Source organism: Bufo gargarizans, chromosome 7, assembly GCF_014858855.1.
Source record: "Bufo gargarizans isolate SCDJY-AF-19 chromosome 7, ASM1485885v1, whole genome shotgun sequence".
Taxonomy (NCBI): Eukaryota; Metazoa; Chordata; class Amphibia; order Anura; family Bufonidae; genus Bufo; species Bufo gargarizans.
In genome coordinates, this window is record NC_058086.1 from 97,992,087 (window position 1) to 98,015,953 (window position 23,867).

Consider the following 23,867-nt stretch of genomic DNA (forward strand, 5'->3'; position numbering starts at 1 on the left):
TCTTTTTTGTGGTGCCCAAATTTATGCACCTGCCTAATTTTGTTTAAACAAATATAGCACACTTTTGGTAAATCCAATAAACTTTATTTCCCTTCTCAAATATCACTGTGTGTGTTCTCCTATATTATATATTTAACTGACATTTTTTATCGTAACAACCAATGATTTGTACAGGAAAATCATGATGATTAACAAGGTTGCCCAAACGTTCGCATCCCACTGTATATTATATATATATATATATATATATATATATACATATATATATATATACATATAGACTCAGGTATTCTCTGCTATAACAGTTATGTCAGCATGTATTTATAAATCTCTGCGCTTCAAGGGGTTAAAGAGCCATATACCTATTTATTTCTACCTATTTTTTTGTTGTTTACTACACTATAATTATAAATTAGAAATATACTATATATAATTATTTAAAATAACATTATAATATATTTTAAAAAGTCTACCTGCCAAATTACATGAAAAACATGAAGATATAAACTGCCTGTCTGGACTTAACTATGCAAATAGTTATGAGCCTCCTATTGGATAATTAGTGCATGGGCAATTATCTTTCAGCTGGGAATAAGTTATTTAACCCCAACTGGTGCAATGAGTTGCTTCTCATTTCTTAAACAACCATGTCAAAAGGCACATCTCGTGGTCGTGGAAAAGATGTTAGTCTGTTTGAGAAGGGTCAAATCATTGGCATGCATCAAGCAGAGAAAACATATTAGGAAATTGTAGAAACTAGTAAAATTGGGTTAAGAACTGTCAACGCATTATAAAAAACTGGAAGGATAGTGAAAAAAATCCTGAATGATTGTGATCGGCGATCACTTAAACGTTTGGTGAAATCAAATTGAAGAAAAACAACAGTAGAACTCAGGGCTATGTTTAATAGTGAAAGTAAGAGCATTTCCACACACACAATGCGAAGGGATCTCATGGGATTGGGACTGAACAGCTGTGTACCCGTAAGAAAACCACTAATCAGTGAGGCAAACCAGTAAAAAAGGTTTCAATTTTCTAGGGAGCATAAAGATTGGACTCTGGAGCAATAGAAGAAGGTCATGTGGTCTGAGTCCAGATTTACCCTGTTCCAGAGCGATAGGCGCATCAGGGTAAGAAGACAGACAGATGAAGTGATGCACCCATCATGTCTAGTGCCTACTGTACAAACCTGTGGGACAGTGCTATGTTCTGGGGTTGCTGCAGTTGGTCAGGTCTAGGTTCAGCAACAGTAAGTGCTCCAAGAATGAGGTCAGCTGACTACCTGAACATACTGAATGACCAGGTTATTCCATCAATGGATTTTTTTCTTCCCTGATGGCACGGGCATATTCCAAGATGACAATGCCAGGATTCATCGGGCTCAAATTGTGAAAGAGTGGTTCAGGGAGCATGAGACATCATTTTCACACATGAACTCCATATCTTTCAACAGCAAGTTAGATAATGCAATAGATAATGCTGGAGTGAGCCGAAGGTTGAGGTGTATGGGGGTCGGGCACTTACCCCCTCCCCCTCTTACTGCAGCGCTGAGCAAACTAATCCTACAGTAGTAGAGGCTTTGAGTGTAGCTGATGTATATGTATGCTGCAATAACGCTGCTTCTTCCCATAATATTCCCATTCTTACAGCAGTCAGAAGTAGAACCTACTGTACAATTCTCAGGGTGTCCATACAGTATTCCTCCCCTTGTAGCGTGAGTCCCAGTCCCGGTGCTTTGTACAGTAGATTACTGTACAGTAATATATGGATAGCTACTGCACTGTTCCTTTCTACGGTAGATTGTGCGCTCATCAAGTTCTAAACTGGGGTCTTTATATACAGTAGTACGGTACAGGGAGATGGTGAGCAATGGAGCCCTGGAGAAAGGTGACATTAACAAATGCTTAGTGATTTTTTTTTTTTTTAAAGAAGTCCCTGCAGCTGATCGCATTGAAGAATCTACTGTACAGTAATTGTAAGATTCTGTCCATACTGTATACTGTGGATACAGTATATGCCGCTCGGCAGCCGCAACTACCGCTTCCTGGCTCATATCTATTATTTTTTTTACAATAAATTGGAACAAGCACTTGTTATCCCAGAGGATGTCGCATTTTCCAAGAAACATGTTGTGGGAGCTGTGTCTTTGATGTTTTTTGTTTTTTAAAAGAACCTTTCACCGATTAGTACAATGTGAACTAAGTATATATAGACATGTAGAGCGGCGCCAGGGGATCTCACTGTACTTACTATTATCCCCGGGCGCCGCTCCGTTCTCCTGCTATGCCCTCCGGTATCTCCGATCACTAAGTTATAGTAGGCGGAGATTTCAGTCACTAAGTTATGGTAGGCGGAGTCTGCCCTTGTTCTGCTGTAGCGCTGGCCAATCTCATTGCAGAGCTCACAGCCTGGGAGGTTATTTTCTCCCAGGCTGTGAGCTCTGCAATGAGATTGGCCAGCGCTACAGAAGAACAAGGGCAGACTCCGCCTACTATAACTTAGTGAGAGGAGATACCGGAGGGCATAGCAGGAGAACAGAGCGGCGCCCGGGGATAGTAGTAAGTGCAGTTAGATCCCCGGGCTCCGCACTACATGTCTGTATACTTAGTTCACATTGCAATAATCGGTGAAAGGTCCTCTTTAAAGAAATAGAAGTACAGTCGTGGTCAAAAGTTTTGAGAATTGCATAAATATTGGAAATTGAAAAAGTTGCTGCTTAAGTTTTTATAATAGCAATTTGCATATACTCCAGAATGTTATGAAGAGTGATCAGATGAATTGCATAGTCCTTCTTTGCCATGAAAATTAACTTAATCCCAAAAATCCCTTTCCACTGCATTTCATTGCTGTCATTAAAGGGCCTGCTGAGATCATTTCAGTAATCGTCTTGGTAACTCAGATGAGAATGTTGACGAGCACAAGGCTGGAGATCATTATGTCAGGCTGATTGGGTTAAAATGGCAGACCTAACCTGTTAAAAGGAGGGTGATGCTTGAAATCATTGTTCTTCCATTGTTAACGCGTGCAGCCATCATTGTGTTGCATAAAAATGGGTTCACAGGCAAGGATATTGTGGCTACTAAGATTGCACCTCAATCAACAATTTATAGGATCATCAAGAACTTCAAGGAAAGAGGTTCAATTCTTGTTAAGAAGGCTTTAGGGCGTCCAAGAAGGTCCAGCAAGCGCCAGGATCGTCTCCTAAAGAGGATTCAGCTGCGGGATCGGAGTGCCACCAGTGCAGAGCTTGCTCAGGAATGACAGCAGGCAGGTGTGAGCGCATCTGCACGCACAGTGAGCCGAAGACTTTTGGAAGATGGCCTGGTGTCAAGAAGGGCAGCAAAGAAGCCACGTCTTTTAAAAAAAAAAAACATCAGGGACAGATTGATCTTCTGCAGAAAATATGGTGAATGGACTGCTGAGGACTGGGGCAAAGTCATATTCTCCGATGAAGCCTCTTTCCGATTGTTTGGGGCATTAGGAAAAAGGCTTGTCCGGAGAAGAAAAGGTGAGCGCTACCATCAGTCCTGTGTCATGCCAACAGTAAAGCATCCTGAGACCATTCATGTGTGGGGTTGCTTCTCATCCAAGGGAGTGGGCTCACTCACAATTTTGCCCAAAAACACAGCCATGAATAAAGAATGGTACCAAAACACCCTCCAACAGCAACTTCTTCCAACAATTCAACAACAGTTTGGTGAAGAACAATGCATTTTCCAGTACGATGTAGCACCGTGCCATAAGGCAAAAGTGATAACTAAGTGGCTCGGGGACCAAAACGTTGACATTTTGGGTCCATGGCCTGGAAACTCCCCAGATCTTAATCCCATTGAGAACTTGTGGTCAATCCTCAAGAGGCGGTGGACAAACAAAAACCCACTAATTCTGACAAACTCCAAGAAGTGATTATGAAAGAATGGGTTGCTATCAGTCAGGAATTGGCCCAGAAGTTGATTGAGAGCATGCCCCGACGAATTGCAGAGGTCCTGAAAAAGAAAGGCCAACACTGCAAATACTAAAGCTTTGCATAAATGTCATGTAATTGTCGTTAAAAGCCTTTGAAACGTATGAAGTCGGTATAATTCTATTTCACTACGTCACAGAAACAAAGATCTAAAAGCAGTTTACCAGCAAACTTTGGGAAAACTAATATTTGTGTCATTCTCAAAACTTTTGGCCACGACTGTACATTACAGTAATGTACTGTAGTATAATTAATATGAAGTGAGATAATAGCAACAGAAATATATATATATATATATATATATATATATATATATATAGTATAATTTTGTAAACCTGTTTTTATTTGTATGATTTTTTCAGCATAAAATAGTTTATTTCTGTAAATAACAGTGCATGATGCTCTATGTAATTTATACCAAATTAAGCAATATAAAATTATAATCCTTTTTCATAGTTTTTATAAAATATAATTAATTGTGATGCTGTTATTTTTTTATTATAATATGTGTCATTTGATCTATGATGTGTCTGATGTGCAATAAAAATATACAGTATATACACAATGTAATGAATGTTTCATGGATATGTGTTCCCCCTGTACAGTATTTCCTTATTGAATCATGTATGGTATTGTTTAATATGCCATTCATGTAATTTGACATGTAGACTTTTTACAATTATAATGTTATATAATATAATTATATATAGTATATTTCTAATTCATAATTATAGTGTAGTAAACAGCAATAAAATAGGTATAAATAAATAGGTATATGGCTCTTTGACCCCTTGAAGCGCAGAGATTTATAAATACATGCTGACATAACTGCTATAGCAGAGATTTGAAAATATAGAGTATGCTGTTGTCACAGTGGAGATTTATGGACACATTTTGTCTTAACTGGTACAGTATAGTGGAGATACAGTATATAGATACAGGCTGCTGTAATTGACAGAGCTGAGAATTATTACCTTTACAGTGTCAGTTTTTACAGCAGAAAGTTATTGACACGCCTGCTGAAAGTAACCCTAACCCTGACCTCCAGTCCAACTGCACATTAACCCTTTCACCCCCTTTCCTTTAAAATAAATATAGGGGAAAGTGCTATAATAGTTTGGGCAGGCACAGAACCGGTCTCTCCGTAGATTGTTCCCCTTAGGTTTACTTTAGTTCACTTATGTAACCAGAAACCGTAATGCCGATTAACTATTTTATACCCTACATTTCATTATATCAGAAGAATAACAGTGTAGGGATGAGGGTAGCCGGTAAGGTTGCAGAGGAGGATTAGGCATAGTGTATTGTGTACAGGGAGGGCCATTTATATGGATACACCTTAATAAAATGGGAATGGTTGGTGATATTAACTTCCTGTTTGTGGCACATTAGTATATGTGAGGGGGGAAACTTTTCAAGATGGGTGGTGACTATGGCGGCCATTTTGAAGTCGGATATTTTGAATCCAACTTTTGTTTTTTCAATAGGAAGAGGGTCATGTGACACCATTGTTTTTTGGGAGAAATTCCCAATAAGTTTGATGTGTCACATGACCCTCTTCCTATTGAAAAAACAAAAGTTGGATTCAAAATAGCCGACTTCAAAATGGCCACCATGGTCAACACCCATCTTGAAAAGTTTCCCCCCTCACATATACTAATGTGCCACAAACAGGAAGTTAATATCACCAACCATTCCCATTTTATTAAGGTGTATCCATATAAATGGCCCACCATATAGTGTAATTACCTAGTTTAGGTTAACACTGCCGTCTACTGGCTTTGTTGTGTATTGCAGTTACAGTGGTTGTTTTGTTCATAACGAAGGATGAGAACTTGCGTTTCAGTAGTAACGTTAAGCGAAAAAAAGGAGCGTTAACGATGACACAACTGTACATGTGTTTGGGTTACATTACCAAGCAACTGCTTAGAAACAGCAAAAGAAATTACAAGCATAGGTTCATATTACTAGTCAAAATATGCTGGAGAATCTCTAAAATAGTTGACAGATCACTTACATCTAATGAATTATTGTTTTATGCACAATGAACATTAGGAAATCAGAAATAATGTAGAAATTCACCTTTAGCGTCCAAATCTTCAGATTTCATGCTGATTCCCATTGGCTGAACTGAGCAACTTTGCGTCAATGTCTTGAAAAGCAAATACAAATGTTTACATATAAAAAATTGGAGGCTGGTATTTTTACTGCATTATGTTAAAAACAACCCAATTTTTTTTTTTTTAAGAAAAATGCATTAAGCCAGACCGTTAAAAGGGTCTTTCCATCACAGACATAACAATTTAGGAGTATTTGATTCATTGAAAGTAGTTGTGTTAGGGTACTTTCATACTTGCGTTAAAGATTTCCGGTATTAAGTTCCACCCTAGAGGCTCAATACTGGAAAAAAAGCTGATCAGTTTTATCCTAATGCATTCTGAATAGAGAGCAAATCCGCTCAGGATGTCTTCAGTTCAGTAACTCTTACGATATTTGGCCAGAAAAAATACCGCAGCATGCTGGGGTATTTTCTCCATTCAAAATTCGTGCATGCGTAGACCTTTAAAAATACAACAAAAAATACCGGATCCGTTTTTCCGGATGGCACCGGAGAGACGGATCCGGTGTTTCAATGCATTTGATAGACGGATCCGCATCCGTCTACAAATGCTATCCGTTCACACATGGATTTCCAGATCCGGCAGGCAGTTGCGCCTGCCAGATCTTCACAACGCAAGTGTGCAAGTACCCTTAATATAAATGAATATTAAAGTTCAAATATATTTTGTTTAAAAGGGTTCGGTCAAAATAATAATAATGAAGCTGGTCATTAATATGTGATCGGTGTGTGTCTGACCATCTGGTATTTACCAGACAAATGTCCATGTTTGGTCATGTATTTATTACTCCTAGTGCTGTATTGCAGTAAAAAGGGTTGAGCTGAAAATAAGTGGCAACTGCAGTCACAGTGCATGAGCTTAGATGGAGCTTTGCTTGGTAATGTTTTTCTTGTGATCAGTGGGGGGTTAACCCTTAGAGGACCTTGCAATTTTTCCATTTTTGTGTTTTTGTTTTTCACTCCCCGCATTCTCTAACTTTATTTTTTTATTTTTCTGTTAACATTGCCTTATAAAGGCTTTTTTTTTGCAGGACAAGTTGTACTTTCTAATGACACCATTTATGGTTGCATACAATGCTGCATACAATGTAGTTTCCATTATGCCAGTTGCCGTATGGCATTAATATACCGTATTTTTCGCCCTATAAGACGTACTTCCCCCCAAAAAAGTCGGGGGAAAATAGCTGTGCGTCTTATGGGGAGAATGCTAAGTTTTTCCGAATTTTCAATGATACGCCGCGCGGCGGGTGTATCAGCTAAGAGGGAGTTGGGGCTGGGGGCCAGCATCTGCTTTTATAATGACAGCGGGGCCCCGTGCAGTGACTGTATTCTACTACAAGGGCCCCGCTCACTGTATATAAACTTATCTATATTTGTAGGCATTGTTAATATAGTTCAGGGTAATCAGTGCCTGTATACTTACAAGCGCTCGTAGCAGAGAGGAGGGAGGAGGCAGGCCGGAGGACGGGCACTGGCAGCTTTATGAATGAAGCAGGCGGTGTGGGCGCATGACGTAGTGACTCATGCTACCAGTGCGTGTCCTCCCGGCCTGCTTCCTCTCTTCTCTATGCTACGAGCGCTTGTAACACTCTGTAACACTCTGCTACGAGCGCTTGTATAGAGGCGCTGATTACCCTTAACTTTTATATATATACTTTTATATATATTTTATATATTAACAATGCCTACAATTATAGATAAGATTATATACAGTGAGCGGGGCCCGTGTAGTAGAATACAGTCACTGCACGGGCCCCGCTGTCATTATAAAACCAGATGCGACCCCACCCTCTGAATTGGGGGTCATTTACGTCGCAGGGACACTGTTATGGGGGGATCTGTGGATAACATCCACAGGTCCCACCCATAACAGTGTCACCCACAGATCCCCCATAACAGTGTCACCTATAGATCCCCCATAACAGTGTCACCCACAGATCCCCCATAACAGTGTCACCAACAGATCCCCCATAACAGTGTCACCCACAGATCCCCCCATAACAGTGTCATCTACGGACCCCCATAACCAGGGGCGTACATAGAAATCATTGGGCCCCATAGCAAGAATCTGAATTGGGCCCCCTAATTCCACCCACTACCCATCCCACCACCTACCCTTTTGTGGTTTTTTTTTTTTTTTTTTCCGTTAAGGCGTTCTTTTTTTTAATAGTGCAGACATTTTCGGCCGCGGCAATACATAATATGATTTTTTTTATTGTTTATATATTTTTATATGTAAAATTGGGGTGATTTAAATGTTTAATATATCAGTGTTTGTTTTGTTTGTTTTTTCACTTTTTTTTTAACTATTAATCTATACATTTTATTACTATTAATTGATCGTGGGACCTGAGGAGTTAAATTACTAGGGGGTGGTGCACTGTCCTGAGTCCTCTGAATAATAATGAGCCTTATAGAATAGTGTTCCCCAACCCTGCAGAAACTCTGCTTTCTGCTGCCCTCTTCCCCCCACTAACCACCCCCCCATGACACAGTACTCCAAATTAGCAATTAAACTGCAGAGTTAATTGGGGAGGGGAAGGGGGGGGGGCTGGGGCACACTGTCCTCCTAAATCCTCTATATAATAACCCTTTTAGAACAGTGGCCCACCCCCCCAAAACCTACAGGAACTCTTCTTGCTGCTGCTGCTGCCCTTTTCCCACAATACCCATCCCTCACCACACCCTATGAACTTTTTTAAACGTAGAGTCTGTCACTCACTGCTGTGAGTGTACAACTTACTTTGTCCTTGGTGGCAGATTTGCAGTGGCACGCAACAGGCAAGGGGCATGCCAGCGATGCTGGGGGCTGGTTGTAGTTGGGATGGGACTTGGGTCTCAGTGGAACTGGTGGCAGTATGAGGCAGGTGGTGGCAGTGGCAGCTGCAGCACGTGACGTGAGAGCGGTAAGCACAAGCCTGCCGTCCTGCCCATCCAGCCGCCTGCACAGTTCTGCTCTGATCTGCTGCTGTCTTCTGAGCCTGCGACTCGCACACTGGCCAATCAGCAGCAGGAGCTTTGCACCACTAAATGCTGATTGGCCAGTGCAGTGCGAGTGCCCAGCAAACAGAGGAGAATGAGTGGCATTGCGATATGTCACTGGCTGGGTCGAGGGGGGGGGGCTGAGCAGAGGGAAAGCAGGGCCCGCCCAAGCTTTAGATAGGGATCGGGACGAGAGACTGTGGCAATAATGAATACAAAACTACAGACATAGGGGCGGAGCCTTCCATGCACTCCGGGCCCCCCCTTGCCACGGGTCCCATAGCAGCTGCGTGCGCTGCCTATATTGGCGGTACGCCACTGCCCATAACAGTGTGTCCTCCACAGATCCCCCATAACAGTGCGCCATCCAAAGACCCCCATAACAGTGCGTCATCCACAGATCCCCCATAATAGTGTCATCCACAGACCACCACTAGTTCAAAACCCAACAAGAACACACATTTTGGTTCAAAATATTTTTTTCTTATTTTCCTCCTCAAAAACCTAGGTGCGTCTTATAGGGCGAAAAATACGGGAAGTTATATTTTAATTGTATGGGCATTTTTGCCCAGCGATGCCCATGATGTTTATTTTTCTTATGGGTTAAGTATTTTTATTTTAAGGAAAAGAGGGGTAATTTGAACTTTTATATATATTTTTAATAATTTTTTTTATTGTTTTTTAAGTCACCCTGTGTGACTATAATTGACAATCATTAGATTGCCCATTGTGCTCATTGAGGAATATACCAATATCTGTATATTATATATCAGTGCTCTGTATTGGTATATTCTTCTAATAAGCGCCAAAGCCTGCTTGATGCTTCAGGCTATTAGTGTAATGTAACAGGTTCCTTGATCTCAGCTGGGGAACGCTGCTACTAGAGCAGGAGTGCGCGGCATTTGACTACGGATCTGAGGGGGGAAATTTATGCGATCAGCCTTATGGCTGATCTCATACATGTGCCGCATGTCTCTGCTGTTTTAAAAAGCAGAAACCTGGTGGCTATGGCGCTCTTTAACGTTGAGCTACTCTGAAATATTACAAATATAAAAAACAAATATGAAAATGTATATAATGTACAATTCATCATGATCTTATGACAGTAAAACCTCAAAAGAACAAAACGAAATACCTGAATTATTTTCTCTTTTTCTTGCACAAGTTTTTGGAGATGAATGAAGTTAGACAAATTTCCAACATACTGATTGACACCTGTATTATGTTCTTTCAGTAAGCAGTTTTGGCAGCATGACGTTTGATCCATCTTTTCTGATGAGACCTATTCATAAAAACAAATTTAAAAGCATATTCCACTTTCACAAAGTAGTATCTATGTTTTACCATGCAAATAGCTCACAAATTTACTGTTATTACCAGTTTTGCTGCCTTTTGGAGCCATAAAGGTAAGAGCGGATTACAGATCAAAACAGGAGAACAGTAGTAGGATAGAAAGGTAACGCTGGACTCCTGGAAACTGTTTCTGTATGGGTTAACACACATTGCAGCGCAACAGTGCAGTTTAAAAAAAAACGTACACAACTGGAATACCCCTTTAAACACTACACAAAATCATTATTCTGTACTGTACCCAAAATGTGGCAATGGTAAGAAACTTACTACAATAAGGGGTTTTCAGCATAGACAATGGTGGCATATCTCTAGAATGTATTATAACACTTTACAAATTCCCCAAATACAAACTTATAGGCCCATACTGTAATTTAAAAATCAATGCTGTGTACCATCATCAATGCTGCAATGGGGGCGACCATATAGTTTCACAGGCTTTATGATCAATGCTCTACCGTGTGTATGAGGTTTAAAAACCATAGACATCGAGCCATGTTTTACATTTAATTTCTTTTTTTTTTATTTACAAGTATTTTAAGCTAATAACAAAGAAGAAGATTTATCAAACTGGTGTGCCCAAAGCAACCAATCAGATTTCACCTTTAATTTTCCAAAGCTGCTCTGGAAAATGAAAGGTGGAATCTCATTAGTTGTTATGGGCAACTTTTTCTTTACACCAGTTTGATAAATCTCCCCCAAAATGTACAAAATGAGGGACATACCCATATGCCACTATTGATCTCCCTGCACTGGTGTGATATGTGCCTAATTTATTAAGAAAGACAGGTCAGCGTCTTTCACGTGCAGCTGAGAAACAGCCACGGCACCCGCTCTGCTGTCCCGTCTCAGACTTGATAAAGGGGTCTCCAGTAACCCGAAACTCGTTGTCCTTGAATAAACTGAAAAATTGCTTAAACTACTGGTTGTGTTAGTGCGCCGTCTGCGTTCCATACTCTTGACGCAAAGTCCAGAGTTTCTTCTTTTCTACCGTTACCCAAGTGGTGGAGTGGCTCCTGCAAAAGGTGACCAGATGAATTTAGGCTGCACCAACCGTTGCAGCCAGCCATTGATTTTCTTTACTTGGTCTTCATTTTGGTTGAGCCCAATTGGTGCAACCTCAATAGGTAAGCAAACTATTTCTTACAGTAGAAATTTGATTTGTTGAACATAGTAACATAGTACATAAGGTCGAAAAAAAAAACATTTGTCCATCCAGTCCGGCCTGTTATCCTGCAAGTTGATCCAGAGGAAGGCACAAAAAAAAAAACTGTGAGGTAGAAGCCAATTTTCCCCACTTTAGGCCCCTTTCACACCGCGAGTATTCCGCGCGGGTGCAATGCGTGATGTGAACGCATTGCACCCGCACTGATTCTGGACCCATTCATTTCTATGGGGCTGTGCACATGAGCGGTGATTTTCACGCATCACTTGTGCGTTGCGTGAAAATCGCAGCATGTTCTATATTGTGTGTTTTCCACGCAACGCAGGCCCCATAGAAGTGAATGGGGCTGCGTGAAAATTGCAAGCATCCGCAAGCAAGTGCGGATGCGGTGCGATTTTTGTGCACGGTTTCTAAGAGACGATCGGGATGGAGACCCGATCATTATTATTTTCCCTTATAACATGGTTATAAGGGAAAATAATAGCATTCTGAATACAGAATGCCTAGTACAATAGCGCTGGAGGGGTTAAAAATAAATAATTTAACTCACCTTAATCCACTTGATCGCGCAGCCGGCATCTCTTCTGTCTGTCTTCTGTGCTGTGTGCAGGAACAGGACCTGTGGTGACGTCACTCCAGTCATCACATGATCCATCACGTTACCACAGGTCCTGTTCCTGCACACAGCAAAGAAAGAAGAGATGCCAGCTGCAATCAAGTGGATTAAGGTGAGTTACATATTTTTTTTTTAACCCCTCCAGCGCTATTTTACTATGCATTCTGTATTCAGAATGCTATTATTTATCCTTATAACCATGTTATAAGGGAAAATAATACAATCTACAGAACACCGATCCCAAGCCCGAACTTCTGTGAAGAAGTTTGGGTACCAAACATGCCAATTTTTCTCACGCATTATAATGTTTTGCACTTGCGCTGAAAAATTGTGCATGTTCCCGCAACGCACCCGCACATTTTGCCGCAACGCCCATGTGAAAGAGGCCTTAGGGGAAAATTCCTTCCCAACTCCAATCAGGCAATCAGAATAACTCCCTGGATCAACAATCTCTTTCTAGTAGCTATAGCCTGTAATATTATTACGCTACAGAAATACATCTAGGCCCCTCTTGAATTCCTTTATTGCACTCACCATCACCACCTCCTCAGGCAGAGAGTTCCATAGCCTCACTGCTCTTACCGTAAAGAATCCTTTTCTATGTTTGTGTACAAACCTTCTTTCCTCCAGACGCAGAGGATGTCCCCTTGTCACAGTCACAGTCCTGGGGATAAATAGATGATGGGATAGATCTCTGTACTGACCCCTGATATATTTATACATAGTAATTAGATCTCCCCTCAATCGTCTTTTTTCTAAAGTGAATAACCCTAATTTTGATAATCTTTCAGGGTACTGTAGTTGCCCCATTCCAGTTATTGCTTTAGTTGCCCTCCTCTGGACCTTCTCCAGCTCTGCTATGTCTGCCTTGTTTACAGGAGCCCAGAACTGTACACAGTACTCCATGTGTGGTCTGACTACCGATTTGTAAAGTGGTAGGACTATGTTCTTATCACGGACATCTATGCCCCTTCTGATGCAACCCATTTCTTATTATTGGCCTTGGCAGCAGCTGCCTGACACTGTTTTTTGCAGCTTAGTTTGCTGTTTATTAAAATTCCTAGATCCTTTTCCATGTCAGTGTTACCGAGTGTTTTACCATTTAGTATGTACGGGTGACTTGCATTATTCCTTCCCATGTGTATAACTTTACATTTGCCAGTGTTAAACCTCATCTGCCACTTATCTGCCCAAGCCTCCAATCTATCCAGATCGCTCTGTAGTAGTATACTGTTCTCTTCCGTGTAAATTACTTTACACAGTTTAGTGTCATCTGCGAAAATTGATAACATACTCTATGAGCGCCTTTCTCTATCCTTTTGGCCACTATTTGCTAATTTTTTAAGAGGCAGATGCCACAGGCAGACTGAAAACTTACAGACTGGAAACCTCTGGAAAAGTCATCAATATCAGATCGGCGGAAGACGCAGCTCTCTCTTCATTGTATACCTGCTCGCAGTCGCAAATGCAGCAGTGAACAGGTGTAATTACAAGTAAGCCATTTGACCATTGAAATGAATAGGATGGTGGAGTTGCAATTATACCTGCTTACTGCTGTGGTTGCGATGGCAAGCAGTTAAACAATGAAGACAAGGCACATGTACGAGTGCTGCGGTCTCTTAAAACAGCTGATCGGTATTGATCTGATATTGATCACCTATCTGAGGATATTTAAAGGGCTTCTGTCAGCCCACTAAACCGTTTTTTTATTTTTTGGTTAATAATAATCCCTACACTGCGAGCTCCCTATACATAAGCTAAATATTCATTTTGGTTCTGTAGATTTTGTTAAAAAGCTATTTTTATAATATGTAAATTACCTTGCTACCAGCAAGTAGGGCGGCTACTTGCTGGTAGCAGCCGCATCCTCCTGTCATAATGACGCCCCCTCCACTGTGTGATTGACAGGGCCAGGGAACGGGATTGTTCTCTGCTGGCCCTGTTTGAATTCAAAATATCGCGCCTGCGTCGTACCTGTCTTTAATCGGCGCAGGCGCACTATTTTTTTCACGGACAACGGTTCGCGGACCTATTCAAGTCAATGGGTCAGTGAAAAAACAGGGAGGCACACATGATTGTCGTCCACGTCCGTTTTTTTCCTATCATATGCATGGCAAATTTTACTTTCCTTCATGTCTGGCGATCCTCCAAAAATAAAGGAAGACACACGGAAACAAAAACGGAAACGGATCACGGAACAACGGAACCCCATTTTGTGGATCCTCCAAAAATAAAGGAAGACACACGGAAACATAAACGGAAACGGATCACGGAACAACGGAACCCCATTTTGCGGACCGAGAAAAACAACTGTCGTGTGCATGAGGTCTAAGTGATATATCAGTAATTGTTTCAAAAGGGCTGTCTGAAAGGATGGATATGACTAAGTTCAAATCGCAAGGTGGAGCGAAGAGTTGGAGCTAACCTAGTAGCTCCTTTCAAAAATCATTTAATTAAAGTATAACTGTCATATATATATTTTTGGGAGTAATGGATTGTGGTGATTAATATCAGCTTGGTGGCCCTATTTCAACTTTTCACTGTGTATTCAATTACCCCTTAATTCCACATTTATGTTCCCTGTACTGCCTATTTTTACCTGTGCTTAAAATTGGGTTGCTAGGCATGGTCCGTCTATTTGTTGATAGACGGAGCACGCAGCATGCAGGCTCACATTACTGACAGCCAAGGACTGTAAGTAAATGATTAAAGCCAGGTCCTCCCCAGCAGCTGATAACAGTGCCTGGGCTGTGTGCACTTCTCCCTTTCCCTGCGCTTGGCAAACGCTGCTTCACTCAGCAGAGCTGGAGAATGCAGAGTTGGAGCAGCGCAGAACAGGGAAGGGAGCTCTGCCATCTGCTCAGTGTATAAATGAAAGCAACATTGTGATGTAGGAGATTAACCCTTTAGGGGGAAGGGCTCTGGTTAATGACACTTTTGGGGGGCTATTGTTACTGGCTAGTGCATTTGAGGAGCTCAATTCATTGTGGTTAGTGAGGGCAGGCGGGATTAGCCTCAGGGTGAGGGCAGTGGCGGCAATCTTAACTGAATAGTGAAATTGCAGTTTAATGCAGACTGGTTGCTAAAGGCTGAATTAAAGGCTTATTAAATATGGGGTAAGTCAGTCTAATAGTAACTGATTCTGGAATATCATGTTATTAGTAACTACATATATGAAAATTGAAATTAGGGTCTAAATGTGACAGTTATCCTTTAAAGTTAAGTCGGCAAATTTTGATTATGTAAAGGCACTTAGGGAAGTCATCTGGACTTTTAAGGTAGCAGGTCTAAGATCCTTCACAAGTCCTGCCATAGATACTGTATATCTGGAAGATCCCCAGGATTCCATCTGTCTGCAGCAAAAGACAGGAACCCCTATAATGTCCCCCCTAATGAACAAGCCCCTCACAGGTTATACTTAACCTGCTCCCCCGCACCAGCTTCTGATGCCCGCATGTCCCCCGCTGCATCTGTAGCGTACGGGAGCTGTAATGCCCGTCACTACAGAAGGGTCACTTGTGTGCTGTCGTTCCCCCTTATTTATGGGGAGGTTGGTATAAATCATCTTCCTAATGTAATGCTATGTACTTCCCTGTTACTGTGAAATGTGCATGTGCAGGCCGGCTAGGGGTGTTATTCCAGCTCTGAGTCACTAGAGGGAGCTAGGGAACCCTAGTGTATATAAGGCCGAGTCAGGGAGTAGAAGAGCAGAGAGAGTGGGAGAGGGAGAAGGAGATGAGACTGTGTCTGAGTTAAGGCCAGGCCATGGGCCTGTGAGAGTAGAGCAGGCCTGGAGCCTGCAGACTAGGAGAGGGTAGTGTAATCCCTGTAACTGGGTTCCAGATCCAAGGAGAAGGTTCCCCTCCTGAGTCTTTAGTTGTCAAAGCAGGAACGCCATAGTTAACCAGCCTGAGGACACAGAACGAAACAGAGGCCAACCTGATAAAGCAAGAGGTACTCAAAGCAACAGAGGAGGTACTTGATAAGGACAGACCCAAGGATACGCCAGAGCTAGGGCATCAGGCCTTGGAGAATAATTTCCATGTTTCAGGATCAGTCAGGAATAGAGTGCAAGCCGCCTGTACTGCAAGTCCTGTGTGTAACCCTCTGCAAATCACCTTGCTATATCCGGCCTGTCTGTAACATACGTAAACCAACTGTCTTCAATGGAACTGCGCTTCCAACTATGTCCATGCATGATGATTACAGAAAACAAGTAAAGTTCCAGTTTTGGTTGGCTATCACGTGGTTTCTGCGTTATCCTTGCTACCAGCAAACGGGGTGCCACCGTTCAATTGGCACTGGCGTCACGTCATTCATCACCTGCCTGTTCCAGTGCTGACCCGTCTGAAGACGACAGTGAGTCCCAGGTTAGTGGGTTACCCTGCACTACAAAGCCCAGCATACCTAAAGCTACACTACTGACCCCCTGGGACACTGCTCATCTCCCCGGGAAGGGGGTGGGTGGGGGAAATAATAGCAGGCCACTACGTGGACGAGCCTCCCTAGCATCGCGGATGCTGGATATTTTGATCCATGAGATGGGGAGATGCAGCGATGGCCGCTCTGGCATCAAAAGCGGTTGCCAGGGAGCGGTGTAAGTATAACTTATATAAGTGGTCCGGGCATTTGGTGGGACATTATAGGGGTTGGATAACCCCTTTAAATATATTTTTGAAGTAACTGGTTTCTGACTGATAAGTAAAGTAGAAATAACATTCTGAGAGACCCCATTGCTTTAAGATGAGGTGTTTACTCTTTAAGCCGTTAGGTTAAGACTGTTTAAACTTCAATAATGCACTGGCCCCTGGGAAAGCCCATATGGGATGAGAGGTAGAGTCCAATAATTTCCTGCTGAAAGTCTGAGCATCAGCAGAAAACCATGCCTTTTTGGGCAAAAATGGAAATCAAGATTACCATTGCTCCTTCCTCTTCTATGAGGGTTCTTTGAAGAAGAGAAAAGGAAGGGAAGGCATAGAGGAGACCTTCTGGCTAAGATAGGGACAGGGCATCTACCAGTAGAGGGTAGTCCCAAACTGACAGGGAGCAGAACTGTGGTAACAGTTTGTTCTCTCTGGTTGCAAAATAGTCTGGAATCAGAGTGCCCCATTTCTGGCATATCTGAATGAAAATATTTGTATTTAATCTCTATTCTACCTCTTTTAGAGTTACTCTGCTCAGGTAGTCAGCCACTTGATTGTCTCCCTCTTACATAAACTACTGAGATGGAGGATCCTTTTCCCCCAAGCAAAGATCTTCTGACCTAAGCTCCTTGTGCCCCCATTTGTTGACGCAGGCCACAGTTGTCACATGGTCTGACAATATTTTAACGTGTTGGTTTCTGAGTGTCCTGAAGCACAGTTAAGGCGTGATGAACCGCTGACTAGGGATGAGCGAACTCGAACTGTATAGTTCGGGTTCGTACCGAATTTTGGGGTGTCCGTGACACGGACCCGAACCCGGACATTTTCGTAAAAGTCCGGGTTCGGGTTCGGTGTTCGTCGCTTTCTTGGCGCTTTTGTGACGCTTTCTTGGCGCTTTTTGAAAGGCTGCAAAGCAGCCAATCAACAAGCGTCATACTACTTGCCCCAAGAGGCCATCACAGCCATGCCTACTATTGGCATGGCTGTGATTGGCCAGAGCACCATGTGACCCAGCCTCTATTTAAGCTGGAGTCACATAGCGCCGCCCGTCACTCTGCTCTGATTAGCGTAGGGAGAGGTTGCGGCTGCGACAGTAGGGCGAGATTAGGCAGATTAACTCCTCCAAAGGACTTGATTAACTGATCGATCTGCAGCTGTGGATCATTGAGCTGCTGATCCTCAATTGCTCACTGTTTTTAGGCTGCACAGACCGTTTGTCAGTCTCATTTTTCTGGGGTGATCGGCGGCCATTTTGTGTCTTGTGGTGCGCCAGCACAAGCTGCGACCAAGTGCATTTAACCCTCAATGGTGTGGTTGTTTTTTGGCTAAAGCCTACATCAGGGTGAAGCTGTCACACCAAGTGCATTTAACCAGCAATAGTCTGTTCATTTTTTGGCCATATACAAAATCAGGGGCAAGCTGCGCCTGTCACCAAGTGCATTTAACCCTCAATGGTGTGGTTGTTTTTTGGCTAAAGCCTACATCAGGGTGAAGCTGTCACACCAAGTGCATTTAACCAGCAATAGTCTGTTCATTTTTTGGCCATATACAAAATCAGGGGCAAGCTGCGCCTGTCACCAAGTGCATTTAACCCTCAATGGTGTGGTTGTTTTTTGGCTAAAGCCTACATCAGGGTGAAGCTGTCACACCAAGTGCATTTAACCAGCAATAGTCTGTTTATTTTTTGGCCATATCCCAGTCTAATTCTGTCACTAAATCCATACCGGTCACCCAGCGCCTAAATACTAGGCCTCAAATTTATATCCAGCTAAATCTGTCCCTAGTGCTGTAGCTGGGCGAGTTATTTAGTGTCCGTTCAAGCACATTTCTTGTTCTGGGTTGAAATACAATTCCCAATTTAGCAATTTCATAATTTAGTGGTTCCTGCTATATCAGAGCTATTTGAAATCTATCCCAAAAAGGGTATATAATATTGAAGGTGCACATTGGGTCATTCAGAATAACTTCACACACACCCGCTACTGTGTATTTCCAAGTCTAATTCTGTCACTAAACCCATACCTGTCACCCAGCGCCTAAATACTAGGCCTCAAATTTAAATCCCTCTAAATCTCTCGTTACCGCTGTACTGTTGTTGCTGGGCAAGATATTTAGTGTCCGTCAAAGCACATTTTTTGTTCTGGGTTGAAGTACAATTCCCAATTTAGCAATTTCATAATTTAGTGGTTTCTGCTATATCAGAGCTATTTGAAATCTATCCCTAAAAGGGTATATAATATTGAAGGTGCACATTGGGTCATTCAGAATAACTTCACACACACGCTTCTGTGCATTTCCAAGTCTAATTCTGTCACTAAATCCATACCGGTGACCCAGCGCCTAAATACTAGGCCTCAAATTTAAATCCCTCTAAATCTCTCGTTACCCACCGCTGTACTGTTGTTGCTGGGCAAGATATTTAGTGTCCGTCAAAGCACATTTTTTGTTCTGGGTTGAAGTACAATTCCCAATTTAGCAATTTCATAATTTAGTGGTTTCTGCTATATCAGAGCTATTTGAAATCTATCCCTAAAAGGGTATATAATATTGAAGGTGCACATAGGGTCATTCAGAATAACTTCACACACACGCTTCTGTGCATTTCCAAGTCTAATTCTGTCACTAAATCCATACCGGTGACCCAGCGCCTAAATACTAGGCCTCAAATTTAAATCCCTCTAAATCTCTCGTTACCCACCGCTGTACTGTTGTTGCTGGGCAAGATATTTAGTGTCCGTCAAAGCACATTTTTTGTTCTGGGTTGAAGTACAATTCCCAATTTAGCAATTTCATAATTTAGTGGTTTCTGCTATATCAGAGCTATTTGAAATCTATCCCTAAAAGGGTATATAATATTGAAGGTGCACATAGGGTCATTCAGAATAACTTCACACACACGCTTCTGTGCATTTCCAAGTCTAATTCTGTCACTAAATCCATACCGGTGACCCAGCGCCTAAATACTAGGCCTCAAATTTAAATCCCTCTAAATCTCTCGTTACCCACCGCTGTACTGTTGTTGCTGGGCAAGATATTTAGTGTCCGTCAAAGCACATTTTTTGTTCTGGGTTGAAGTACAATTCCCAATTTAGCAATTTCATAATTTAGTGGTTTCTGCTATATCAGAGCTATTTGAAATCTATCCCTAAAAGGGTATATAATATTGAAGGTGCACATAGGGTCATTCAGAATAACTTCACACACACGCTTCTGTGCATTTCCAAGTCTAATTCTGTCACTAAATCCATACCGGTGACCCAGCGCCTAAATACTAGGCCTCAAATTTAAATCCCTCTAAATCTCTCGTTACCCACCGCTGTACTGTTGTTGCTGGGCAAGATATTTAGTGTCCGTCAAAGCACATTTTTTGTTCTGGGTTGAAGTACAATTCCCAATTTAGCAATTTCATAATTTAGTGGTTTCTGCTATATCAGAGCTATTTGAAATCTATCCCTAAAAGGGTATATAATATTGAAGGTGCACATAGGGTCATTCAGAATAACTTCACACACACGCTTCTGTGCATTTCCAAGTCTAATTCTGTCACTAAATCCATACCGGTGACCCAGCGCCTAAATACTAGGCCTCAAATTTAAATCCCTCTAAATCTCTCGTTACCCACCGCTGTACTGTTGTTGCTGGGCAAGATATTTAGTGTCCGTCAAAGCACATTTTTTGTTCTGGGTTGAAGTACAATTCCCAATTTAGCAATTTCATAATTTAGTGGTTTCTGCTATATCAGAGCTATTTGAAATCTATCCCTAAAAGGGTATATAATATTGAAGGTGCACATAGGGTCATTCAGAATAACTTCACACACACGCTTCTGTGCATTTCCAAGTCTAATTCTGTCACTAAATCCATACCGGTGACCCAGCGCCTAAATACTAGGCCTCAAATTTAAATCCCTCTAAATCTCTCGTTACCCACCGCTGTACTGTTGTTGCTGGGCAAGATATTTAGTGTCCGTCAAAGCACATTTTTTGTTCTGGGTTGAAGTACAATTCCCAATTTAGCAATTTCATAATTTAGTGGTTTCTGCTATATCAGAGCTATTTGAAATCTATCCCTAAAAGGGTATATAATATTGAAGGTGCACATAGGGTCATTCAGAATAACTTCACACACACGCTTCTGTGCATTTCCAAGTCTAATTCTGTCACTAAATCCATACCGGTCACCCAGCGCCTAAATACTAGGCCTCAAATTTATATCCCGCTGAATTTGAATACAATACATTGGGCCAAATAATATATTTGTTGTTGTGGTGAACCATAACAATGAGAAAAACATCTAGTAAGGGACGCGGACGTGGACATGGTCGTGGTGGTGTTAGTGGACCCTCTGGTGCTGGGAGAGGACGTGGCCGTTCTGCCACATCCACACGTCCTAGTGTACCAACTACCTCAGGTCCCAGTAGCCGCCAGAATTTACAGCGATATATGGTGGGGCCCAATGCCGTTCTAAGGATGGTAAGGCCTGAGCAGGTACAGGCATTAGTCAATTGGGTGGCCGACAGTGGATCCAGCACGTTCACATTATCTCCCACCCAGTCTTCTGCAGAAAGCGCACAGATGGCGCCTGAAAACCAACCCCATCAGTCTGTCACATCACCCCCATGCATACCAGGGAAACTGTCTCAGCCTCAAGTTATGCAGCAGTCTCTTATGCTGTTTGAAGACTCCGCTGGCAGGGTTTCCCAAGGGCATCCACCTAGCCCTTCCCCAGCGGTGAAAGACATAGAATGCACTGACGCACAACCACTTATGTTTCCTGATGATGAGGACATGGGAATACCACCTCAGTATGTCTCTGATGATGACGAAACACAGGTGCCAACTGCTGCGTCTTTCTGCAGTGTGCAGACTGAACAGGAGGTCAGGGATCAAGACTGGGTGGAAGACGATGCAGGGGACGATGAGGTCCTAGACCCCACATGGAATGAAGGTCGTGCCACTGACTTTCACAGTTCGGAGGAAGAGGCAGTGGTGAGACCGAGCCAACAGCGTAGCAAAAGAGGGAGCAGTGGGCAAAAGCAGAACACCCGCCGCCAAGAGACTCCGCCTGCTACTGACCGCCGCCATCTGGGACCGAGCACCCCAAAGGCAGCTTCAAGGAGTTCCCTGGCATGGCACTTCTTCAAACAATGTGCTGACGACAAGACCCGAGTGGTTTGCACGCTGTGCCATCAGAGCCTGAAGCGAGGCATTAACGTTCTGAACCTGAGCACAACCTGCATGACCAGGCACCTGCATGCAAAGCATGAACTGCAGTGGAGTAAACACCTTAAAACCAAGGAAGTCACTCAGGCTCCCCCTGCTACCTCTTCTGCTGCTGCCGCCTCGGCCTATTCTGCTGCTGCCGCCTCGGCCTCTTCCTCCGCCTCTGGAGGAACGTTGGCACCTGCCGCCCAGCAAACAGGGGATGTACCACCAACACCACCACCACCACCTCCGTCACCAAGCGTCTCAACCATGTCACACGCCAGCGTTCAGCTCTCCATCTCACAAACATTTGATAGAAAGCGTAAATTCCCACCTAGCCACCCTCGATCCCTGGCCCTGAATGCCAGCATTTCTAAACTACTGGCCTATGAAATGCTGTCATTTAGGCTGGTGGACACAGACAGCTTCAAACAGCTCATGTCGCTTGCTGTCCCACAGTATGTTGTTCCCAGCCGGCACTACTTCTCCAAGAGAGCCGTGCCTTCCCTGCACAACCAAGTATCCGATAAAATCAAGTGTGCACTGCGCAACGCCATCTGTAGCAAGGTCCACCTAACCACAGATACGTGGACCAGTAAGCACGGCCAGGGACGCTATATCTCCCTAACTGCACACTGGGTAAATGTAGTGGCAGCTGGGCCCCAGGCGGAGAGCTGTTTGGCGCACGTCCTGCCGCCGCCAAGGATCGCAGGGCAACATTCTTTGCCTCCTGTTGCCACCTCCTCCTTCTCGGCTTCCTCCTCCTCTTCTTCCACCTGCTCATCCAGTCAGCCACACACCTTCACCACCAACTTCAGCACAGCCCGGGGTAAACGTCAGCAGGCCATTCTGAAACTCATATGTTTGGGGGACAGGCCCCACACCGCACAGGAGTTGTGGCGGGGTATTGAACAACAGACCGACGAGTGGTTGCTGCCGGTGAGCCTCAAGCCCGGCCTGGTGGTGTGTGATAATGGGCGAAATCTCGTTGCAGCTCTGGGACTAGCCAATTTGACGCACATCCCTTGCTTGGCGCATGTGCTGAATTTGGTGGTGCAGAAGTTCATTCACAACTACCCCGACATGTCAGAGCTGCTGCATAAAGTGCGGGCCGTCTGTTCGCGCTTCCGGCGTTCACATCCTGCCGCTGCTCGCCTGTCTGCGCTACAGCGTAACTTCGGCCTTCCCGCTCACCGCCTCATATGCGACGTGCCCACCAGGTGGAACTCCACCTTGCACATGCTGGACAGACTGTGCGAGCAGCAGCAGGCCATAGTGGAGTTTCAGCTGCAGCACGCACGGGTCAGTCGCACTACAGAACAGCACCACTTCACCACCAATGACTGGGCCTCCATGCGAGACCTGTGTGCCCTGTTGCGCTGTTTCGAGTACTCCACCAACATGGCCAGTGGCGATGACACCGTTATCAGCGTTACAATACCACTTCTATGTCTCCTTGAGAAAACACTTAGGGCGATGATGGAACAGGAGGTGGCCCAGGAGGAGGAGGAGGAGGATGAGGAAGAGGGGTCATTTTTAGCACTTTCAGGCCAGTCTCTTCGAAGTGACTCAGAGGGAGGTTTTTTGCAACAGCAGAGGCCAGGTACAAATGTGGCCAGCCAGGGCCCACTACTGGAGGACGAGGAGGACGAGGATGAGGAGGAGGTGGAGGAGGATGAGGATGAAGCATGGTCACAGCGGGGTGGCACCCAACGCAGCTCGGGTCCATCACTGGTGCGTGGCTGGGGGGAAAGGCAGGACGATGACGATACGCCTCCCACAGAGGACAGCTTGTCCTTACCCCTGGGCAGCCTGGCACACATG

At 43.5% G+C, this 23,867-nt stretch overlaps 1 protein-coding gene across 2 annotated transcripts in view; it reads right to left on the bottom strand.

Moving 5' to 3' along the window:
* LOC122943602 (phosphodiesterase 4D interacting protein) overlaps positions 1-23,867 on the bottom strand; it is a 1,023,137-nt gene that overhangs the window by 395,865 nt on the left and 603,405 nt on the right. For both annotated transcript variants that reach the window (XM_044301472.1, XM_044301474.1), the window contains exons 11-12: positions 10,201-10,347; positions 6,047-6,116 (exon numbers count right to left, since the gene is read on the bottom strand). In XM_044301472.1, the coding sequence (XP_044157407.1) occupies positions 6,047-6,116; positions 10,201-10,347 (217 nt within the window). The remainder of the gene's footprint in view (positions 1-6,046; positions 6,117-10,200; positions 10,348-23,867) is intronic.